This window comes from Neodiprion lecontei, chromosome 5, assembly GCF_021901455.1.
Source record: "Neodiprion lecontei isolate iyNeoLeco1 chromosome 5, iyNeoLeco1.1, whole genome shotgun sequence".
Classification (NCBI taxonomy): Eukaryota; Metazoa; Arthropoda; class Insecta; order Hymenoptera; family Diprionidae; genus Neodiprion; species Neodiprion lecontei.
The window spans coordinates 19,839,036-19,862,890 of NC_060264.1; the positions used below are offsets into that span (position 1 = coordinate 19,839,036).

The 23,855-nt window shown below is 39.2% G+C and overlaps 2 protein-coding genes across 4 annotated transcripts in view; one reads left to right on the plus strand and one right to left on the minus strand.

Moving 5' to 3' along the window:
• The window catches only part of LOC107227041, a 39,238-nt gene extending 17,013 nt beyond the window's left edge, over nucleotides 1-22,225 (plus strand). For 2 of the 3 annotated variants that reach the window (XM_046742155.1, XM_015668065.2), the window contains exons 2-8: nucleotides 7,576-8,054; nucleotides 10,686-13,497; nucleotides 13,898-14,018; nucleotides 14,242-16,224; nucleotides 16,349-16,541; nucleotides 16,664-16,912; nucleotides 17,478-22,225. In XM_046742155.1, the coding sequence (XP_046598111.1) occupies nucleotides 7,576-8,054; nucleotides 10,686-13,497; nucleotides 13,898-14,018; nucleotides 14,242-16,224; nucleotides 16,349-16,541; nucleotides 16,664-16,912; nucleotides 17,478-18,074 (6,434 nt within the window). In that variant the 3' untranslated portion in view covers nucleotides 18,075-22,225. The remainder of the gene's footprint in view (nucleotides 1-7,575; nucleotides 8,055-10,685; nucleotides 13,498-13,897; nucleotides 14,019-14,241; nucleotides 16,225-16,348; nucleotides 16,542-16,663; nucleotides 16,913-17,477) is intronic. The other variant, XM_046742156.1, reaches the window with a different exon arrangement.
• Nucleotides 22,226-22,462: 237 nt separating this feature from the next.
• Nucleotides 22,463-23,699, minus strand: LOC107227040 (DNA-directed RNA polymerases I, II, and III subunit RPABC4). The gene is made up of 3 exons (XM_015668064.2): nucleotides 23,494-23,699; nucleotides 23,100-23,192; nucleotides 22,463-22,651 (listed from the first exon to the last, which is right to left on the minus strand). The coding sequence occupies exons 1-3, from the start codon at nucleotides 23,552-23,554 to the stop codon at nucleotides 22,629-22,631; spliced, it is 177 nt and encodes a 58-aa protein (XP_015523550.1). The 5' UTR covers nucleotides 23,555-23,699; the 3' UTR covers nucleotides 22,463-22,628.
• Between the last annotated feature and the right edge of the window lie 156 nt (nucleotides 23,700-23,855).

Here is a 23,855-nt window from a genome sequence, read left to right on the forward strand (position 1 = left end):
GATTATTTAACGACTTCCACGAAGTAAAACTAACGCGCTATTATATCTGAACTGCGCACTATTAAATATTGGAATAGGAATACATTAATTTATATAGGATAATATTCCAGAGCTGTGTGTCACGTGAAACGGAAATTTAGTCTTGTTTAGGGGTTGTTTCGATGGTTAAAAAGGGTGAAACAACTGCAACGGAAATTCAACAAGTGCTTCTGAACGTAACCTTGATACGAATATTTCTTCCCTTGTGAAGAAACTTTACCGCTATATTTTTAATCCGAACTGTTCTCAATCCCATTCAAAGCAGCAATATCCATCGGTTTGGACGAATTTCATTAGAACACGTGCGTTTTAAGCTAATGGGTTTACATATAATGAGAGGTAGCTGACCGATCTTTTATTATCTGACCCGACAAGAAAACTACACAAAACAACGAATGCGCGATAAAGAATAGCAATGACAGGATAAAACCATTCGCATTGTCTTTTATTATTCATAGCTTGATTTTTGTACAACCCACCGAATTTAGCGATCAGCAAAACTGTTAACAAGTGATTGCGTAGGAAGTATATACAGGTTCTGGTCACCTTAGTACCAGTTGTGGCCATTGTTTGATCTAATTGTAGCCATATTCCTAACGTGTAATTTGAGGTTATGGCCATGATTGTAAATAACGTAAACGTATAAGTAAACATTGATTATCCAATAGTAAAGTATACCAAGTATTTAAAAGCTTCTCTACAAAACTTGCCCAATGTCGAATTTCAGTTGTGACTTGATTAATAAAAGAGGTTGCAAATCAAATCGATGAACACAGAATTTTTTTATATCTGGCTACAATTGGTACAGTGACAACAAATGGTGCATCTACTGAATGTTGATCAGGGTTCGTCCAACTGCATCTGGTTGTCTCAGCCTCCTGCGGTCGGTGAGTTGCTTCGGTATGAAGAGAGTCTCAGAGTCCGGGGACCGCCGCCGAGTGTTCGTGACTCATTCGTCATAGTCCGGGATTCTCTAACAGCGGATATAATACGTGTGTCTGTACACAATGTGCACAAACACCGAGTTGTGCTGCACATCTGTGCCGACTGTGCAACGCACTTACAACTTGCAATGCGATCCGTTGTTCTCCTCCTTCTCCTTCACCCCGTCATACGAGAACAGAGCATCCAGTCAATTCACTTCGCGATGTTTATTGTACTCGTATATCACATTCTTACGCTCTTTTCATGGTACAGCTGAATGGACACAGAAATCATCAAATAGGGTTGGACGTAGGTGTAACGTTAAAACTACCACACGTGAATAATTTACAAATTGCGATTTATTATGCATTGTAGGTCGGGTCAGAATGTGGAACGCGCTAATTGATCCCTCATTCCATTTCGTTTTTGCGTCGCTTCTCCGAATCCGAATAATGTTCAATTCTTTTCCTTCTTCTCCTTTTTTTTTTCTCGCAGAATGTTATGACATTTTGTAATCTGGATTTATCTAAAGTTCTTTTTCTTTTGTTATCAAATTAATACCTTTTGTGCAATTGTTAGCACGCTTAGCTTTTTGAGTCCAAATTTTTTATCAAATTCTTCTGATTATAACTCGATTAGGTGATTTTTCCCATAAATATCTTAAACTGATAATTCTTCACTGTCTTCTTCACTTCAACTAATTTTCCACTGTCGACAATTTTTCCATGTGTGTATAACTACTATGAGTTCCTGTTAGAAGAACAAATTGAAGTAAACGAGGAAAGGAGAAACTATATAATAAGATGAAAAATTGAACCAAAACGATATTGAACAATGACCATAAAAATGATAGAACGATTACGATGTAAAAAGCTACATCGACATTGGAAAAAAGAGTAACAAACATACTCAATGATGAAACAAACAGAATGACTACCATAATAACGAAGTCACCGCGTGCACTTTTTACGATAAAAATAAATTCTACGATAAACGAAGAGAAAATTGTACAGGAAAAATGAGCAAACAGTTCAAACACTACGATACACCGGTCAAGGCTCACACGTGCCATTACGATTAAATGATTACAATTATCATCGTTCGGTGAAATCCCATACATTTTCATACAAATAACAAACATGCAAGAAGACAGCAGCGATAATTGATCAGTGTGACAGACGATGCGTTCTAATATAACGACCCTCGTAATTGCGTGCGTGATTCATATCATACGCACATAATCTGCATACACACAGTGAGCAGGATGAAAAAAGATAAATAGAAACATCAGACATCCTTATATCACGATTTCAGACCATTTGAAAAAACGAGGGTAAATGCATATCCGTTCGGTCTTTCTTTCGGGTTGATAATGGGCATGTGTGTCGAAGCTTTACGCAGTGTGTAAGCTTATAACGATCCCCCCTTCCCCCTAAGCTTACCACCGCCAGAACGGCGCGGCAGATTTAACGAATGCACTGAGAAATGGAGACGCTATGTTATAGATTATGGATCTTTATAGGGATATAACTTACGTATTTTCTGCAGTATTTACGTACTTTGATACATATTACGACGAATACAGATTCTTCCATTTCGGAGATTACAATTACAATATTATGGGATACTTGGGGAGTGTCTGAAAACTGGAAACATGAGGGTTAATATTATTGCAGAAATAGTCGTAACGGTAATTGGGCACAAAGTGTTTTCTGTTGATGAATTTATATTTTAAGAAGTAACGAATCGTTGTTGCTAACTTCGAAATCAAAAATACAGGAAAGGACTGACAAATATCACGATTTGTATCCTTCAAAGAATCGTTCCTTTCTTCACAATTTTCGAGCTTCGTACTGGACTTTGTTATATCTCACGGACCTTATATCGAGAACTGTTGAAATCAAGTATTTCAGATCCCAATCTGCCGGTATGTGCACGTAAAGACATTTCGAAAGCTTGGAAAAACTTCAAGTCAATTCATAACTTGAAGTGAAAAATTTAAATGACACTTCGTGATTTCATCAAATGAATTCAAATGACTTCACTGTAAGACCTTCAGTAAATGTAAATGATTTCGACGATCCGGCATGACGAGCAGAACAGGCTGCAAACCCGAGAGAGGAGAATGATAATGGTAATAGGGGTACAACGATGATAAAAATATTGAATTCAATATAAAGATTCTCTGTGTGTCTAACAAAATGACTTGCGGTGGTGGTGGAGGACAAGGAGGGAGAGAACAGATGCCTTAATGGACGGCGTATGTGATGCCTGATGACGCACAATTATAAATATAATAGGATTATTACACCCGCATCAATAACGATGGCCGCCTTCGTAATCTTTGTAACTCTCGCTATTGCAATATTATATATATATATATAGACTGACGTTGTTGTAAGGTTCAGGAAAAGTGGGTGGATCGGAGGAGGGCGTCAGAAAGGAAAAAGAAATAATGAAGAAGAGAAAAAAGGTATAATGTCAGAAGAAGAAGAGGGAGTTGCTTTGTTATGCTCACACCGTATGATGACAGCAGGGAAATTTATTATCGTGTCTTCTATAGTATCCGTATACCTACACCTACACTTTGTGAAGTTGGCGCCGTTTCATTTTCCCTACCTTGGCGAGTGACGACCTTTTTTTTTTTGCTTGTCTGCAGAATGCAATACCTAATAGTTTCACGTACTACGGTCTTTTGGTTGCAAATTTAAAAACAACATGATTGAAAAAATTAAGCGTGAAATTCAGGGTTCTCCTTTTGAAAATTTGAGCATAGAAAAAAACAATGAATTGAAAAATGCTAAACTAAAACAGGCATTAGATTTGTTCTTAAGCTAATCGATGGTTTTTGTGAACCTGCATTTATCTCGTATCAAAAAAATAATGACAGTAAAATTACTATTTGCTTTAAACTGGAGTCTGATTTTTGAAAAACATGTTAAAAGAAACTTGCTGAGGTCATCGATCAAGTTGAGCATTATCATACTAATTTGACTCGTTTTCTGAAAATGATATCGAAAAGATATTGGTTGACTTTTTCTAAAACATACAAAACGTCAATTTCAAGACCTCCACTCAGCTTTAGGTACTTAAAATAATGGCTGCTGATCATGACCTTCTCAATCATCTACAAAATGAAAACAAAAACGTGCGTATCTGCTGTAGTTATACAATTTTTATTTTTCACAGTGACTTTACAAAAGAAGACACCTGCAATGCTATATATCATATAACACGAGCGTAAATACCCAATGAGTATTATATAATAGGTAATATATATGGGTCGGTTGATATGCATATCTCTAGGTATAAATGTGCAGATAGTTTGGGATGAAGTATTTGCGTGTTGTCAACTGAGTCTTTGCTGTTGAAGAGCACCGTTGTTCACTGTTGTTCGCCTCCACCTCTACTTCCACCTCCACTTCCTCCTACTCATGCTAATGTAGTTAGTATATATTCTGTGTCGATAAGGCGACGGCGATACAACTGTAATGTCCCCTGCCCTTCCTCGTCAACTTTAACACGCGAACGAGTTTATACATACCTACTGAGTTGCTTACCGTGAATTACAAGAGTGCACAAGTTGTTTGCATAACACGTCATATTGTGCATGTTCGGTTTCAAGGAAATTACCCTCTCAGCATTCATGACGAAACACATGAAACGACAGAAATTCAAAAATATCCCTTTTAGCGTGGATTAGTAATAAATCCATTTCATTACCTATGGTATTCGTTTGAATAATTCAATTCCTTGAAATTCTTCACCGATATTTTGTATACTCTGAGGTCGGTAATAACAGCAACAGGAGAATAAATACTACAAATTTGCTTGGTCTTGAATTTTATAAACTGTAATGATACTTAAGAGTGGAATGTTGGAGTAACCGTGGTAGAAACGATTGGAAAACACAGGAAAAAGCTCGACTACTTATATCGGAGAGCACGTAAATCGCTCGTCACCAAGCAGTGTAAACTTACAGAAGAATCTGAATTCTCGCGTCTCGGATCAAGAGATTATATCTAACAATGAGACTTTCTACGAATGTCCGAGACGCCGAGACCCTGATGTGGGTTTTCAACAGTGAGCTCCAACGATGACAAAAATGTCAACTAGCCGTGAGACAAAAGATGATCAGATATGAATAGCGAAAAGCCGAGAAAAAGGGGGATAGTAACAACAATCAACATCGCCATACAGTGCGCGTGTTGATTCAGAATATAAATAATTGAATGGATCTTCCGTGTGCCGGGTGATTAAAAACAGAGAAAACTATTGCTGTTAGGCTTATATGTCTCTATTTTATCACGACGAAGAGTGCTGCAGAACACGAGACAGCGTAGAGAGGGAAAATGGATCGGATCAGGTATAATCCTGTCCGTTGTAAAAGAATTCAAGTTATTCAAAGTCGGAATAAATTAGTCTACCTCACTTTTCTCAATGGCTGGATCGTAAACAGCCACGGTATATCTCTCTCATTTCTCACTTCGTGGCTGCCCGTGCCTCCTTCTCCTTTTTTTTCTTCTTCTTCGTCGTTTTCTTCCTCTTCTTCTTCTTCTTCTTCTTCTTCTCGCCTCCTCCCTCCGTTCTCCTCCTAGGCGTGCGCAGGTCGAGAAAACCGCGCGCCTTGCGATGAAAACTGCGACGAAGCGACGACGTTGGGCTGCTAGGCGCTAGGCTCGCTCATGTCCTGGGCCCCTGGCGACTGTCGCCAGTCGCGGCGCCGCCAAAACGCTACTACCCGCTATTTTTAGTACTAGCTATTTATAAGAATTGGCAAAATTGCCCAACGAGACCGCGCACGCTGGTGAATCCTGCCTGGCTGTCTCCCCGCCTCCACCTTGTGGCTGAAGGCCTTTCGGATTCAAAATCCCGCGTCGTTACGCGTTGAATAACTTCTCCAAAGACGAGCAGCAGGTACCATATAATAGACAAATTACTTCGTTGTATACTCAACATTTTATGTATACGCACACAGATACAACCGGTTATCGTGAAACATTCGTAAGCGAACAAAATTTCTAGCTTGAAATATTTCACACTTCATCTTTTAACGTTTTAACATTCTGTTTGACAGTCGGTAAAACGGGTCGCGTAATTATCCGTATTTTTCGCCGTAGATCGTTCAGCGCTGGAAAAATCTTCGGAGGTTTTAAACTGTGTAAATCACAATGCTCGTTTCAAATTCTAGTCAATCAACGCTTACTTTTAGTCAAGTGAGTAAGATTCTGTGGTTTTTCTTAAAAAACAAGTCGGTGAAAGAATCGTTGATTATCGGTAACGATTATCAAGCGTTATGATTTTTGAATACCTACTCATATTACCCAGAAAATCTTGAAACTGTTTCGGCACCGCTGAACGGACTTGAATGGGGGCCATCGGTAGCTTCGTATTCGTGCTTACCGAGAGTAGTGTGCGTCGGTAGAGCAGATTTCTCTTCCGACAGAACTCATGCAATATTAACCTGTATATTAAGGTAATCGTGAAATTTTATTCGAAGGCTATCATTATTTTAGGAAGCGAATTTGTTATCGTTCGATATTTAAAAATAAACACCCACCGTTCACGTTTATAACTGTAATAAAATGCATGTTTACCAATCTCTGCAAAACGTAGGTTATTCGATTTTATGCACGTATTTTATACCCTGTGATGACATACAGATTACCATTCACATGGATTACCACCTTTGGATTTTGTTTCTCGTAGTTGCAGTCAGAGTTACAATTTTCATCCACATCCATTAAGTGGATATCAGGAATATATAACAATGGATGTAATCAAAGCTCTATACAACGAATATGTACATTAATTTCCATTTTCCTTAAAACTATCATATAACTATTGTAATTTCTCAGAATACGATTGACATCCAGACATTAGTGTGCAGCCTACTTCCTGTGCGATAAATCACTTCTAGCATCATGAACCGTCAATTATTCTATTTTGCTTCCTCATAGTGAGCACAGAGGTTAAATAATCTCCGATGTGTCTTAATTCTCTAAACCGCATGCGTATCTATATTATATATGATCTGTCGCACATGCAAAATGAACACTACCGTAAGTATTCTTCGTAGATAGTAGCAGCTTATTACCTGATAACTTGAAACCATTCCAAAGTCACGATACTCTGTCCCCTTATCTAACATAGTAGTCCATACTACGTTGCACCTAGAGGGTTCTGTTAGTTATTTCGAGGTCACCTATGTCATGCATATACTCAACTCTTATTTGAATTACTTCTTTTCTACCTGTATACTATGTTTTCATGACTGAAAAAGAAAGTAAATCAACATTGTGGGCTGACGAATTATTGTCATTTTACCCGACCGTAACCGTTAGAAGCTGTAAGACGTAGCAAAACTTCACTATCTCTTGTTGTATTCCTTTCCTGCAGTGAGCCTTCCTCTCCTCAATGGTACGCAATGATTTTCTTTTCTGTGTATGGATGATGAATACTTTTACGTAAGAAGATAAGAATGATCATAATGTCTGTGTCTGCTCGTTAATATTTGTCAGAAGTATACGGAATGGTGATTTATTGAAAAAGAATAGTATGTTCTAACAGTGATTCTAATGGAGCTGTTTCTTCCATTTTTTGTTGTTACAGAGACTCATACTGTGGCAATGACAGACTCGCAGTTGAATAACAACAACAACAATAATAATAACAACAACAACGATGGCGAACCTAAATACTTGCACAAGAAATTCAAGAAGATGGCGACGACAGAGGCGACGCCGGTGGAATCCAAGCGAGAAACAACCTCGGATAGCCGGATCCCTGGTAATCGTAGGGAGAAAGATGGTGGTGAGGATTCAGCGAAGGAACCAGCAGCGAAGACTGAGGCCGCCCCCGAGCCCGAGGGGGAAGCCAACGAAGGCAGGAAGAGTGGATACGTATGCCCGTACTGCAAATTGTCCTGTGCCAAACCCAGCGTACTACAGAAACACATCAGGGCTCATACTAATGAGAGACCCTATCCATGCGTTCCCTGCGGGTTCGCGTTCAAGACCAGATCGAACCTCTATAAACACTGCAGATCTCGAGCCCATGCTCTTAAAATGGAAGGAGGAGACTCTAGCAAGGTTAGTGTGGTCTAACTCAAATACATACTCATATATACTGTTATACCAGGTATCTTTGTTGAGAGTTATCGCTAAACCTTGATAAATCGAAATGACCTTAAAAGACTTCATCTGTCTTAAGGCGAATCAACGTTACTTTCATTCCAAGTGTACAATTCCTAGTTAAAAAATTTTGGAATATGATCTTTCGCTTTTAATCAGGTACGTGCAATTTGTCAGAAGTTCTCTAAATAAGCTGACAGCTATGGGAAAAATGAAATTCCGGTAACGTTCTTACAATTAAGTTGAAGTCATTTCAAACTTCTCAACTCACTAGATGGTATATGCGGTTATTTTTCATCTGCGGCGATACGAAGTCATTAAAAACCGTGAAACCTTATAAAGATACAGAGTCGATTTAATAACGTGTCGGTGAATCCATGTCAAGTCTTGTCGATTAACTCCCCTGAAGTCAGTTGAAACTATTCAATATATTCGTTTCGAATTCTACACAGTAACGTCAAGTGATGTGAAAGCCGTTCACAAAATTTCCTGTCCGTTGATGAAGATGATCCAACTAGCAAAAAACTTATGTTGGTTAGTTTCGATTATTGAATGAGTCAATGTTAAAATTGTGTGATTTTTTGGCACAAGCAAACCTGCATTTCGCGAGAATTGAACTTTTTAGAATCCGCGAATGGAAAAGTTTTCAGGTTGTATGTTTCAGTAATTTTGAATGAGGTAGTCATTCACTTTATCGTTTAAACTTATGTGAAATTACTTATGGTCGTTCGATGTTACTTCAAATCACGCAAACGTTTAAATTGCGTTGCGTTAACTATTTTCAAACCCGTTGAATTCCTTCGAAGTTTCCAAGTGTTTGTGACTTAGTCATTTTCTGTCGCAGAGTTCAGAATTCTTTGAAATGGGGGAAAAAACAATGCTGTCGTTTAGTGTTCAGTAAATTTAATTCCACAAACAGGAGAAATATTTCCCAACATACTATAGCTTCAACCACAACTATAATTGTCACTACGCTGTTGAGTAAAATAAGGTTTCGACTCTGTATTTCTATACCGACGATACCTTTTTGAGCTATTGTATGAATATTTACGTCTCTTCATTACTGTACACAGAGACAGGGCAATCTAAAATATTGGTACTGATCGTTGTAAACTTTGTCTAAAGGAAAGTCGATATTGTCGGCATTACGATATGACCTTTGTACTTATATTGTAGGGCAATTTTGTTTTCTAGTGTTTTTTATGCACAGTGAATGCAGATATTATACACAGAAACCGTTACAGTTGGCCACACTGTAAAAAGACTCAATTTCGAAGTGTTATTTCAACTATATCGTTGTAATATGTGTAGTAATTACACAATGCGCTATAATTGCGTGTATTACACTACGTTGACGGCGAAGTTTGATACGATTACACCCACTTCTGTCGTGGAACGGAAACTATTATAAGAAACCACAGGAAAGTCGTTGAAACACGTCCCACAGTTTCTGGAATTCAACGAGTAAACGGCGTCCAGTTGAAACTGTATGTTAAAATCCGAATGAAGCTGTTGTCTCTCTGCGCAAAATGCAAGCAAACATCCGAAAGCTAAATTTTTATTAGTGACGTGTGACTTGCGAATTTCCTTTTTCTGTAATGAGATAGGCATCGCTTGAATCTGTGACGCTGGTTTGCTAAACACTTATCCTTTACGGTCACCCATCAACTACATGCGCTCGATTGGAGTGTATACCGATATTGGTATCAATCGCGCCTCAGCAAACGCTGGCAGAGTGTGCCATCGGCAATAGTCTCGATCTCCCGAATCCGCTGTACCATGATTGAGGCTATCCGTAGGTACGACTACTGATGTCAGATTACAGCTATAGCCGTATCATGATAGTTAAAAATGGCCCTAAGGCTCGAAAAAGGAGGAAAACAGTCTGTATGATGGTTCAATTTGGCCACACTCATTGCTAGTAAATTTCCTAGATTTTTAAAAGTAACTGATCCCAACAGTAAGCATCTATTATGCTTTCCATTTCAACGAAAATTATGTTCTGTGTACATTAATACGTAAATCTCCAGCTTCCAATCTCTCCCGCGTAAAAATTTCTAATTGCGATTAGGTTTCAGGGAACAAAAATATCAGACAAGTAGTATTGACGTCTACTGATATCCAAATGATAGTGTAGTATCCATCGATATAAACACTAATTGAGCACAGATGTTTGGCGAGTGTCAGTCAAGATATAAAATCCTATATTGAGCCTGCAAAGCCAGAGCGTCACTGATACCCACAACCATTCTGGGAATATACTTTATCTTTGCTATTACAAAATGGATTATACCAACAGAATTACTGATATAACAACTCGTACCAACATTGACTCATTCTCGGTAATGGGGTAGCGATAATACACCTACAGATTAGAACCTGAAGAATGAATTATACGAGAAATTCCGTTTTCGATATAAACTTCGCAACATTCAGCGAACACATATGTATTCTCTGATTTCCAGTCTATCACCGTTTAAAACTAGAGTAATGAATCTTCAAATAGAGTATTTCGGCAAAAGAACTATAGTAGGGTAGACGATTTTGATATAAATATCAAATTCTTTTGATCAAACAATCTTTTCACAGGTTTCAGAAGATTCTGACATAAGCTTGTCGGATAGCGCGAGTAACGGAACAGGAACACCACCTCCGCCACCGTCGTCGACGCCAAGTTCAGTGTTGAGCGTGAAGACAGTGAAAACGGGTAAAATTTACAAGCCAAAATTTCACACGGCCTTAAACAATGTGAGCCACGATGTAGAAGCGTCATCGGTTTCGTCGAACTCCTCGACGAATTCGTCGACGAACTCGAAGCCGAACGCTGAACAGCTGCAGGAGCACATAGACAAAATAATAACAGCCAATCAGGCAATCGTGGAGGCGGTAGACCCACTACTTCACAAGCTGATGCAAAGGCAGCAGAGTTTGGTGGAACCAAAGTACACTGAGCAACCGTTAAATCTCTCATCGGCGGAAGAAAACTTGACGAGGAAGCGGTGCTACAGCGAAAGTTTCGCCCACGAGAAGGATGGTAAGCAGCCGCAGAATCATCACCACCACCAGCAGCAGCAGCAAGAAGCATCGATAATAAAGGAGCTTCTCTTGAAGTCTAAGGCGCATCAGAACTGCGATGGTGTGGATGGTGAAAACTTTGTCTGCCCGTCGTGTAAAATCTCTTATACTAGCGCCGACAACCTTGACGCCCACAGGCGGTACTACTGCAAAGGATCGCCTAGCCCGAGGCGACCCGAATTTCAGCTTGACCTCGACAGAAAAGACCCGGAATTCGACATGAAACCCGACTACTACAACACCCTCCAGCCACTCCCGTCGCCGGGTCCGCTTCTTGGTAACACGAGATTAGTCGACCCCTACGTACCGCCAATGAAACAGAGATCTGAATCCGCGCCAACGACACTGAGGTCGCTGGAGGAACTGTCCAAGTATCCGAGACCAAACTCGCTCCAGATGTTCGGTGGCGAAGTGAGGATACTCAACGACACCGGAGAGACGAAAACGATGAGGATAGAACCCCGTCAAACGAATTCACCTGGTGAACAGCACTCGGTTAACGGCAAGTGCGCAACTTCGGAGACTTCCTCGATAGTGGTTAGGTCTGGACTTCACTCCGGCGGAACCATGGTTCACAAACCGCCCGGCACTCCAGCCAGCACAACGAACGGTTCCATATCCCTGCCAAATACACCGAAGATATTGGCACCTATCATACCCAACATATCAACTCCTAACATAGCGCCGACGATATCCTGTTATAGTTACTTAGAGCAGAACCTCAACCCCCTAACGAACATCACGGCCTACAATCCGCTAACCTTGCCGCAGGCTGGTATAGCTAGCATTTTGCACGGCGGTAAGATCATACCTTACGTACCTGGCATGCCTGGTCCTCACACTTTGTCCGGAACACCTTCGGTCGACATATCCGCCAACGTACCCAGTGCCGAGGCCGAGTACAAGGTGATTCCCGGTATCCCCGGACTCCACGTCGTTACTCAACCCCTGGATCTCGCCAGTCCCGTCAAAATTCATACACCCAACATTCCGGGTATACCTGGACCGCATTCCAACATGCAAATGCCGTCACCCGCTCAGCCGTTGGACCTCGCCAGTCCAGCCAAGGAGCTCAAACTCTGCTTCAAGACTCCGAGTAGTGATAATTTGCGGTCCGGTTTGATGAGCCCAAAAGTTCCTAATCTCAAGATTGAATCTACCCCGGATAAATTCAGGTCCAGAGTGCCCAGCGGCGATACGCATAGATCGGAGCATGATCGTTACAACTTGAAATCTGGGATCAAGTACAGTAAGAGTAGTACTGAGAGCCCGAGGGAGAGGAAGGAATTTTCGTTTGAAAAAAGTCCGTGCAAGACGGAAAAGACTTTCACATATCCAAACGACGCTGATAGTATGCAGAAGCTTAGATACTCGCCGAAAAATCTTACCGAAAGTAGAAAGAGGCCAAGTAGCTGGGCCAGTGCGGAATTTGAACAGGGCCGATCGTCCTCCGCCGAGTCTGTGAGACAGAGTCCCGTGGTTTTCAAATACGAAACGGTGCCCCATGAAAACGGCCGTACGAAATTAGCGGCGTTACAGTTGCCGGGAAATGTTCAACAGGATGTTAAGACAAGGACGTTGCAAATGGAAAATTGTGGAGCGATGAACGGAATAAAGTCAAAACACGAGTTTCAAAATGCTCCGGTTATAACTGTTAATCTAGATTCTTCCAATACAGAAGTGCCAAGTAAACCTTCACATGGTGATTTATTAGCTATTAGTCGTGAAAGTAAACCAGCGGACAGTCTTCACTCACCAAGTATCAGCAACGAAGAGGCAACCGGAGTTGAAGAGAGTAACACCAACAATAAATTTCTGAGGCCGACTTCGCTGCCTCTTAAGCCTGGTACCTTTACCCCAAAACGACACCACGGTATAACGCCAACGGCGAACACGTTGCCCCTGATAAGCCCGGAAACACCGAGGCCGAGGAAATCGTACGGTCAACTGTATTTGAACGGACATGCGTACACCTACCTCGGGCTGAAATGTTCGACTCGGGTATTTTACTGCACATTAAACAGGCCTCAGCCGATGTACGTTACTCAACAACACACCCTGTCTATGTACTCGAACTGGAAAATATGCAAGGAGGCACCACTCGACCTCGACTTGGCCCATTACGACTCGAGACGCCGGCCCATGAGCTACACCACAGCCTCGAAGAAACACGACGATATTTTAACGCATTCCTCGCAAAGACCTACAACCCCTGCAAGCTCGGACAACAACTCCGAAAATGATACTCAGGAAAAAGCTAAACGGGTCAAGATATTCGACGGCGGTTTCGAGAGCAACGAAGATTACATATACGTCAGAGGAAGAGGTGAGCACAGTAGGCATATTCTTTCATTCATAGGCGGTAGTCTTTCGTTATCAGTCTAACGATTTGATGAAATTTTATGAAAAAACATTTCATTTCCTAATCGGGAGTATGCTGTGTGCTTCTTATCTGTAAGTAGATATATAATGCGTCCTAATGGTAATTTTTATTTATTTTATTTTTATTTTCCATTGTCCAAATTGATTATTCATTTTACTCCGTCAAAGTAAACAAAGATATAGCCAATTTTCGGAGCTAGTTTAAAATTATCGAAAAATATTATTAACGTATCATTGACGAAGGTTTTAGCGATCGTTAGGTCCGAGCGCCGATTATGCAAACGTTCCGTGTTTCTGTTCTAAATTCTCTAACTCCTATAATTTTTTCTTAAATATGATTCAAGGCCGAGGAAGGTACGTCTGTGAAGAGTGTGGCATCAGATGCAAGAAACCATCGATGCTGAAGAAACATATCAGAACGCATACCGATGTCAGACCATATACCTGCAAGCACTGCACTTTTAGGTAAATGAAACATGTCATCATATGGTAGTTGATCGTCATAGTTGATTGTTGACCATAGTTTAAAGTGAGTTGTAGACCTATGAAAAAAAATGGTGCAAATTCATGAAATTCTGGGTTCAAGAAGTTCACTCGAGTAGTCAACCCCTTGTATGCCACACGGTGTAAAAGTTCATCGAAGTCCTTACCAAAATCTAATAATAAATTGGACTGTTCGGTTTTTCAGTTTTAAAACAAAGGGAAACCTGACGAAGCACATGAAGTCAAAAGCGCACTACAAAAAATGCGTTGAACTCGGTGTAGTTCCAGTTCCGACGTTGGTGTGCGATGAGAACATCGACAAGGAGGCGGTTGCCAGATTGGCGGCGGGCGGAGGAAACGGCGAAGAATCCTCGGAAGAGGAGGACGAGACTGACGGCGAGGAGAGCGAGGAATCCGGAAGCGAAGAGCACGACGCTGTTCAGGGATTGCTGAGCTTGTCTCAACCCAGCACGCACCGACTGCCGGGGCTGCTTCCGTCAGGCAGGCCAACGACATATCCGTACACCCTGACCTTTTCCCAGAGTACAATTTGCACGGCGGTCGTAACAACGACGAACAGTTCAGCGCCGCTGAGCAGCCAAGCCGCGGCTGTGATACAGAGTGATTTGTCCCACCGTTATTACTTCCCTTCGAGTCGTGCGGTACTCGAGAAATCAAGGACCAGTGTGATAATACAGTCTTCCAAAAAGCCCGGGAACGATACGGCGGAGGTAAATGATGATTCGTCGGTTCACGCTACCGATTCACAGATCAATTTTCACCAGCCCATAGACCTCACGACCAAACAAACACTCGGCCCAATAAGTTCTCCAATTCTCCAACGAGTCAAGCCTGCCGATATCCTGACCCCGGTCTCCGAGCAGCTTTTGATGCAGACGATTGTCCAGACCATGGAAAGACTTCCGGTGCAGGGTAAGGAGTGGAAATCCGAGGCCAAAGGACACATGCTGCAGGCGTATCTTACCGAAAGACACGTGATGGACAGTAAAATGAAGCTGCAGTATCGAGTGTGCTGCTCAAAGCTCGAGAACAACTGCACAGAGAAGGATAATATACAATACTTGAAGCAGCACGACACAATCAGATCGAAGAATTTAGACCTAAACGGGGTGTCCACCGTGACTTACACGAACCCCAGCAAGATGCAGCATACCATACTAGAGTCGAGAATTAAAAGTATTTACAAGCAGACGCAGCAAGACTGTATGAAAATTCCTTACAATGAAGATGTCTACCAAAACAACGCTTACCTTGAGACGCGGTCTTTTGACGCGGTCGATTCATCCTATAAGGACACGGAGAACGCGGGTCGGATGGTGGCCGAAACTGACGGTTTTGACCACCGAGTCGGAAGAGGCGGAAGCCCCATTCCGACCATTTACAAAGGCAGCTTGCCGGGGCGAAGTACACCAACTTTGGACCGTCAGTCACCTCGAAATTTGAACGTGGAGATGACGAACCGAAACGCGTCATCTATCCACGGACAGGTGAAGAGTGAGATAGACAGGAGCTCGATGTTCAACGCAATGAAAATGATGAGCGAGGTGGAGAGGCCGAGGGACAGCTTCACTCCTAGCCAGGATCCAAAGCCCCTGAGTCGAGAAACCAGGGTTCAATGCAACCAGAGTCCAAGATCTCATCATCAGGAATTACGGCCGCCGAGTCGAGAGATTCGCGTCACTTCTTCGCCTAGTCAAGAGTTTAAGCTGCCGAATCAAGAGCTTAGGCTACCTAGTCAAGAGTACAAGCCGGCTAATCACGAACCAAGGAGTTCCAACAGCCAAGAAATATCCGTGTCGTCTAATACGAATTCGGAAGTCAGCCAACCAAGCAGAGAAATAAGGCTGCCTCAGGCACAAGACCAACAGTCCAGGCCAAATTTCGAGGTGAAATCTTCATCGGGGCACGATATTTCCAGGGCTAATTCGCAGGAGGTGCAAAACAAGTCGCAAACAGCTGTTGATCCGAGGAATTCTGAGCGTGCGGAGATTAAGCAGAACGTCGACATGACCAAGCAGAACATGGCCGAAGGCATTAAGCACTCCGTGGCCCGAAAAATGGTCGTTGGTGGGCCCGGATTTAGATCTCCGTCACCACCAGGTGGAAGTGGGAAACCTCACGCTGAATTTTTGCAGCCGTCAAGTGGACCTGCCTCAAATTACGTGAGGTGAGTTCGTCATTTGATTGAGCAGCATAGTTTTTTATTGTCTTAGTTTCATTTCTTCCGTTACTGCTCAGACCATGTCGGTGCTTGCTCGCAACCAATTTTAGAACTGAGTCTATGAAATTAGTTACAGCGTGACTGAAGATGGTAGAAGCGTGTGTGGAATCTGCAACAAAGTGTTCAGCAAACCGAGTCAGCTCAGGCTACATATCAATATTCACTATTTTGAGCGGCCCTTCAGGTGCGAGAGTTGTGCTGTATCATTCAGGACCAAAGGCCACCTCACAAAGCACGAGCGCTCGGTTGCTCATCACAACAAAGTGAGTACCATCTCTGTTTTCATTCACAGTGGAGGATACTTCAAGAGGAGTCACAAGTTGATTAAGATCCTGTTGTCAAATTAGTTGTAAAAAAAATTTAATCTGTAATTTTATGCACTCAGGTAAGCATGACGTCCACTTTTGGCGCTGCTACAACGAGCAATCCTCGACCGTTCAAGTGTACGGACTGCAAGATTGCTTTCAGGATACATGGACACCTCGCTAAGCATTTGCGAAGTAAAATGCACATCATGAAGTTAGAGTGCCTGGGAAAATTGCCGTTCGGTACTTACGCGGAAATGGAAAGATCCGGCATTAATCTAAACGACATCGATACTAGTGACTGTGATAATAGTCTAACTAGTCTACAGGTAAATGATATAAGATTATACGATATTGAGATATTAAACAATCGTCAAGAACGGTAAAGACTCCGTCATTGGTTCGTAGAATTTACTGTCCACTCGAAGTTATGGAAAATTGCTCGAAGTCATTTGAACTTACTTGACGTCATACACGGTCTTTTGAAAACTGGCTTTCAAGTCTCATGAATTTTCTTTTCATCGCGAAAAGTCGTTTGATCTTACTGGAGATCATGTACAGGCTTCCAATTTTCTTTAACATCATGTGATGCCATTTGAACTTACTTGAAGTTGTCTACATTCACTTAGTCTATTGAAGATTACAAAGCTTGTTACCTTCTAAATTTTATTTCCATTACATGAAGATATTTAAAGTCATTTGCAGTTATGCGCAAGTTAAGATTTGAAGTCCTGCTAATCTTTTTAAGTTTATAGTGTTTTGAAATAATTCGAATCCTTTGAAGTCATCTCTGGTAATTTGAAGTCACGTGATCCTACTTGAATCGATGTGAATAAATCTTTTTCGTTTTTTTATAAATATGCACTAAATTTCGGCGCTTTTAATTGATTTCAGAGCTTAGCGCAGAAACTCTATGAAAAGGATCCGAGTAAGATGGGTCAGTGGGATGCCGATTTGATTCCAAACCAAGGCGCAAGTGGGGGAGACACTTCATCCGACGAGGGCGAGCCGATCCCAATGCATTCAATGCATCAGTATCCGTCTCCAATAGGAATGTCGGAGAGCGAAGTATCGCGGGGATATCACATGCCGATACTAGTTAGTGAGGAGTTGAAGCCGGTGGGTGAAATTCGTCACGCAAATCCACAGTTCAATCAGCAGCGGCAAACTGACTTCGGAATCAACGAGAGGCAGCATCGACCATCACGAATTCCAGCTCCAGCTCCCAGCGACGACTCAAGGACTGAAGAATCTGGGCAAATGTATAAGTGCAACATTTGCTCGGTGTCAATACGCTCCGTCGCTGAATTGCAGATTCACTGCTTTAGCGAGCACAATATCGAGCCTGAATCATCTGCAAGTGGTGATCGGAATGGCAGCGAGGGCAGGGATGTCAGTGATAATCGTAACAAAAGAGGATTAACCGAAGATGGACCGATCGGTGTTATCAGGGACGATCATAAGAGACAGAAGGTTGTTGATGATACTTAGTGCCAAAATTATTATCCAATCGTGCTACTACACGTGTAAGTTATTATTGTTTTTATTCCTAATGAAGAAAAAATATCTTACAAGTTTCAAGGAACAGTTATTGAATGATGAGAGAGAAAGAGATAATATGAGAAAAAAGAATTCTATTACAGAATCTAATTAATTACTGTTGTTCTCAAACGCGTGATTTCTGCACTCAGATAAAATACGAAAGACTTCAAATACACATGCCACACATCATCGAATTTGTCGTACTTATCAAAATGGTGAAGAAATGATCGTTAAAAAGGCAAGAAGTCTTTCTATAATTCTTCTTACAATGGAAAACCTACTGTGTTCTAAAATTCACACAAAATTTCCTCGTGTTCGTAAATCTACATATAATTTCGCCGTGTTCTTGAATACGAGTTTATTGTTAGAGTATCACGAATGGAGAAACCATGAAGAGAAATCGCGAGAAAAACATAGAGTACGTTTCTAGAAAAGCTATGAAAAAGTTTTTCTTCTTTTTTCGCAATATTTTGCAAACGACGGACTTTTCTTGGCTTGTACAAGTGAGGAATCGAAAAGAAAAGAAGCTAGCGAAGAATACAGTATTTTTATGATATCCTTGGAGGTATACACACTTTTTGTCCTCGGGGTTGTATTGGAACACAAAGAGAGAGAAAAAAATCAAGTAATTAGACCCAATAACTGTACAAACGAAATTTGTATATCAGAGAAAATTTCACCGAATTTATGAAAGGATGAGTAAATTCACGACGGACAAAATAACTTGGAAAAAAAGTAAACTTAGTCAAAACTTGTGCGTGTATTTGCGAAACGTATAAAATATACGTGTAGATAAATATATCCATGCATACTATCATCACATGTAAGAAAATTCGTGAATGATTTTAATCCTATATCTTTTTAAATGTTTTTGGAAAAAAGAAGAAAACGGAAAAAACAAAATCAATACATACACACATGTAACATATTTTGAGTCTATATTCTTTTAGTATAAATACAACATAATGTCGAGTAAGAAGAACATATACATATAAATATATATTGCAAGTATACATATAGGTTTGCTATACATGCGATAGAGGTAAATCAAGTTGTTACCCAGTAACGAAAATATAATATTTATATTACGTAATAAATATAACAACACAAGAAACTGTATAAATTGATAGTTTTTAAGGTGCAATGGACTGGAATGTGATCCTGTATTTAAAGTGCAAATGTTGTGTGCAACCTTAGAGTATTCTACTACTACCACTACTATTATTATTGTTGTTATTATTATTATTATTATTATTGAATGATTCACTAATCGATGATTATTATTGCCTCCACGTTATACATACCTATATTAATGGCTGTACAGAATTTATTTTTACAATATTATAAATATTATGTATGAAAGATTTGAGGTAAGTTATAGTAACAGTTATATATATCTGCAGACACGTCATATAAAAATATCAATCATTGTGTTAAAAATAATATTGTTAATGTACGAAGAAAGAGCTAGAAATTTGTTTGTAAGTATATATATATTTACGTACGTACGTACAATGCATTCAAATACAGAATCACTTATTATAGTGTTATGTGCTGGTAGATTTATAACAAAACGATAAAAAAGAAACACCAGATTAAAACAACCAATCGCTTATGAATGTTGGGCTCAGTTATTCAATATCTATTCATTGTATTATACGTATATTGTCTGGATGAAACAGGGCGTTGTGAAAAAAAGAAACTGCAAATGAAAAAACGAAAGAACAGTATGATAGCTTGGAAAAAACAGACTTCAATATCGCAGGAAACCAAGTATTGTAAACTTTATTCTCATTTTTGCAACTTATTCTGATAAATTTTGGCATTGATCAATGATGGGAGAAAAAACATTTCCAGTGGCGTGGCTTGTAGAAATCGCAAAGAGCAAAATGAACTTTTGGAACTCAAAATAATAATAATAACAATAGCAACATATGCGAATTTCTCTCTGCGGGAAAAAGTGTGATAAAAAATTAAATAAATAAATGAATAACTGATCGCCAATCATATTCATGAATAATTTATAAATACAACAACGATGTTATGTAAAAGAAGTTTCATAAACGACATATTGCAGGGCGTTTTTCACCGTAAAGAACTACCGACTTTCCGAGAAAGAATTGTTCTCAAAATCGCAAGTCAGCCACTACTTACTAATATTTCTTAAATACAGCATAATCATACAATTTATATACAAATACATTTACCTATAAACAGATGTAATAACAGGATATAATCGGTAATCGTCGACACAACTTGTACCTAATACAGAGACGTGCAGTGATTATTCAAAGAAGATTTGTTATAAAAATTAAGACAGATTATTATTACGATAATACTATATCGGATAGATTATATCGAACTGTCGAAGCACAATTCTATTCATCACACATACATGTTAATATCATTATTAATACTATCATCAAGCGTACAACGAGATGGAACGAATGCCTGACTTGCAGTTACTAGACGACATTTTATCATATTATTTTATTTTTGAATTCATTTTTTTTTCATTCCCTACGCTGCCAAACTAACAATCAAGTCCGCAGTCTTCAGAAGTGAACCAAGAAATATCCTAAATGAGTTGAATTTTTGCTGATTGCACTTGGAAAAATATTTAACACACGGCAGCTGGTAGTTTGATTTTTTCAACAAATTAATCTAACAATATTCGCAAAATAAGGCTCACTCTTAGAGTTGAAGTAACTTACTATAATACGAGCTTCCATAACTTTTATGCCGTTATTGCATTCGTACAAATATTGTTAAGCCCATTATTGATTCTTCTATTGATTCTTCCAGTGTGGAAACGGATTGGATTCTATCTTAATCTGTCCGTTGATTGGCGCATCTGTTGTAATGCTTTCCAATTTTCTCAAAGAGATACAATGAAATTTGATATGATAGAATCATTGAAAAACAAATGTATCGATTCACAATCAAACTAAAACTCAGCTTGAGATGTTTATTGGTACAGTTTGATACAATATCTGCTAATTTTCTTTTTCATTTCGATTTAGTATTCATCTTAAGTACACGCTTTTTTCAATTTACACGCAACACACATACTTAGTGATTCTATAGCGACTTCTAGACAATTTTTCACGCACTTTATCATCGTCGTCATTACGGCACTGAATACACAAGGAAAGATAAGATAGTTTAATAGTAATAGTAGTTGGGTAGGCTTTTTTTCTTTATTTTTATGAAACTATCTATTATTTTAAATTTTATACATCGCGCGCACGCGAGAGAAACGGGGCTTGCGAATTGTTGGCGTGATAAATAAATATTATATATGATATATATCAATAGTATTTTATATGTTAATACCGTAGACGGGTTGTATAATTGAATATTGATAACGATTACTACTTTAATTATTATATCGAAGTATAAAATTTTATGTATACTTTATTCAAAGTGAACGAATGGACTAAACAATTTATGCCATATTACAGGTTAATCTGTCCTGTGTACCTATGTATAGAACACATAGTAGTGATATATTTGAAGCTAACGAATGATCGATCCCGTTATTGTATAATATACAGTTTAGATATTTCGAAGATACTAATATTATATATCGCCTGAAGAAATAGGGAAAGAAAGAAAATCATCGAATCATTTTAAGGGATTTTATTATCTAGATACACATATATATTTACATTCATTAAGAATGTAGAGGAGAAAGCGAAAAAGGAATCTAAATAATAATTTTGGAAACTATTTGTAATTATAATAATGATTATAATAATAATTATAATTCGACAACAACAATGTTTACACCAAAATAAGTCTACATCATACCATTGGAACCAAATGATGGCTTTTGCCTGTTGATATCAGATCGAGGGACCGGAGTGTAGGATTTTATAAACATTATACATACATACATAGGTATTAGCTAGATGTATAAAATAATACGTAGTTAAAATAGGTAGAATCCAACTTTTATCAATTATTAAAATTATACATGTATTCGCATAGGCTCCCGATTGTTCACAAGCTCCGTTGCTCTTCCACCTTTACCTTCTTCTCTGTACCTAACCTCTTCCGTAATTCAGCGTAAATTAAACAAAAAATCTGTTAACGAACTCTTATATACTTTATTGATGCAAAAAAGGAAAAAAAAGATGAAAAAAAAGTGTAATTTATTTATTGTAAATGAAGAAAGTATATTGCCTAAAAAAATGAAAATAATGAAATTAAAAGAAATAAAAAGAAAAAAAGACAAACGAGTTTTAAATTCATTTACAACCAAAGTAAAAAACGTATTCAATTGTGTTGCTTAGAAGTAAGAAAATTTGATGTATTAAATAAGCTAAAATATATTTCTTTGACATATATGTCATTTATTTCACATACAAGAAAAAATGGTCAAATATTAATTCATCGCAGTGTAATTACATATAATAAATTGAGGCGCGATGATCATCTTCATAGAATTCCATTATTGTTAAGAATTTGTACAGGGTTTTGTGGCTGGTCACAACACATCTATCGAGCATCGAAGACGACGACTGTTTATTATTATTGTGTTAAGGAATGTAAAGGAGATGTGTTTTCCAAATTTTTGTAGTGAGTTTATTTTTGATTTTATAAGGTCAGTGGTGAAATCATCAGCTGGCAAGATATCGAACAATGATGTTGTAGTATGGGAATTTATTAATCGTAACAATAATTTGAAAACATGTGAAAAGTCCCTGAACTCGTCAGTGAAAAGATAGCGTTGAATTTCAGCGGAAAGCAACCTAGTGTTATAGGTTGTTGCGTTAAAACATTTACGTGGATGAAGTTTAAAACCAAGAAAGTCAAAAAACTCTGCTGCTATCAGTGCTGATCTTTCAATCGAAGTGATGCCAAATTGGACTCATAGTAAACTATTTTTTTTTGATCTGACAGAAGAAGGCCAAAGTTCAATAAGTTGATTAAACAATTGGTGAGGCAGACAACAATAGAAAAGGATACGTCGCTTGGTGCGTTTCTTGTACATTATCCTGTACCCACATTCTCGGCAACGTATCGGATCTCTAGGACGGATCTCGTTGTCGTGGTGACATTCTGAAAACGAGATGTAAAACAATAATGAAAAGAAGAATAAGCCAGAGAAGATACAACAGAGAAAACTGATAAATAACCAAACAGACAGGATGCTTGATCGTTGTGTGATGTTTAATCATGTGTCAAGTAAGTTTAAGGTTGCGATTGTATTGATTACTTGTGAAGTTGAAACAAGATGCTACAATAACTTTTGTTCTTAAAAAAAAAACTCTTATTCAGACCCACGTGTAGCCGTATCGGTAAACAAAGCTATGCATAACATAACCTCGATGATCCAAGTTTGAGGCAAAGTATCGCTCACCTCCGCAGATGTAAACCATAGCTTGCTTAGGCGCAGATTCCGCTTTACTGCTAGTGTCCATATCACGAGGTAATCAAGATAATTAAGCCAATATTTATGCGTTTCTTACGGATCCTTCTGCTCGTCTCCGAAAATCGTTGTGTTTAGAACGCTTAAAAGTGTTAAAGTAACCTTACTTAACCTAATGTAATGTCGATATTATACCTGGTTAGTTCCCCGACAATCCACGATGCACAAGAAGCGCTAAAATCGGCGCGCACAATTGCATTGCATGGCGTGAGACAATAGCGAAGACACATCCGACACTTACCGATCGAGTGGTTGTTGCAATAAACATGTTTTTGGGTAATAATACCCACATT

What these genes read in the sequence shown, in the direction of transcription:
- LOC107227040 (XM_015668064.2), bottom strand. Translation starts at nt 23,554, where the DNA reads ATGGACACTAGCAGTAAAGCGGAATCTGCGCCTAAGCAAGCTATGGTT. An exon ending in TATGGTTTACATCTGCGGAG is followed by an intron (nt 23,193 to 23,493) that starts GTGAGCGATACT and finishes TCTCGTTTTCAG; the next exon opens with AATGTCACCACGACAACGAG. An exon ending in CAAGAAACGCACCAAGCGAC is followed by an intron (nt 22,652 to 23,099) that starts GTATCCTTTTCT and finishes AATAATAAACAG; the next exon opens with TCGTCGTCTTCGATGCTCGA.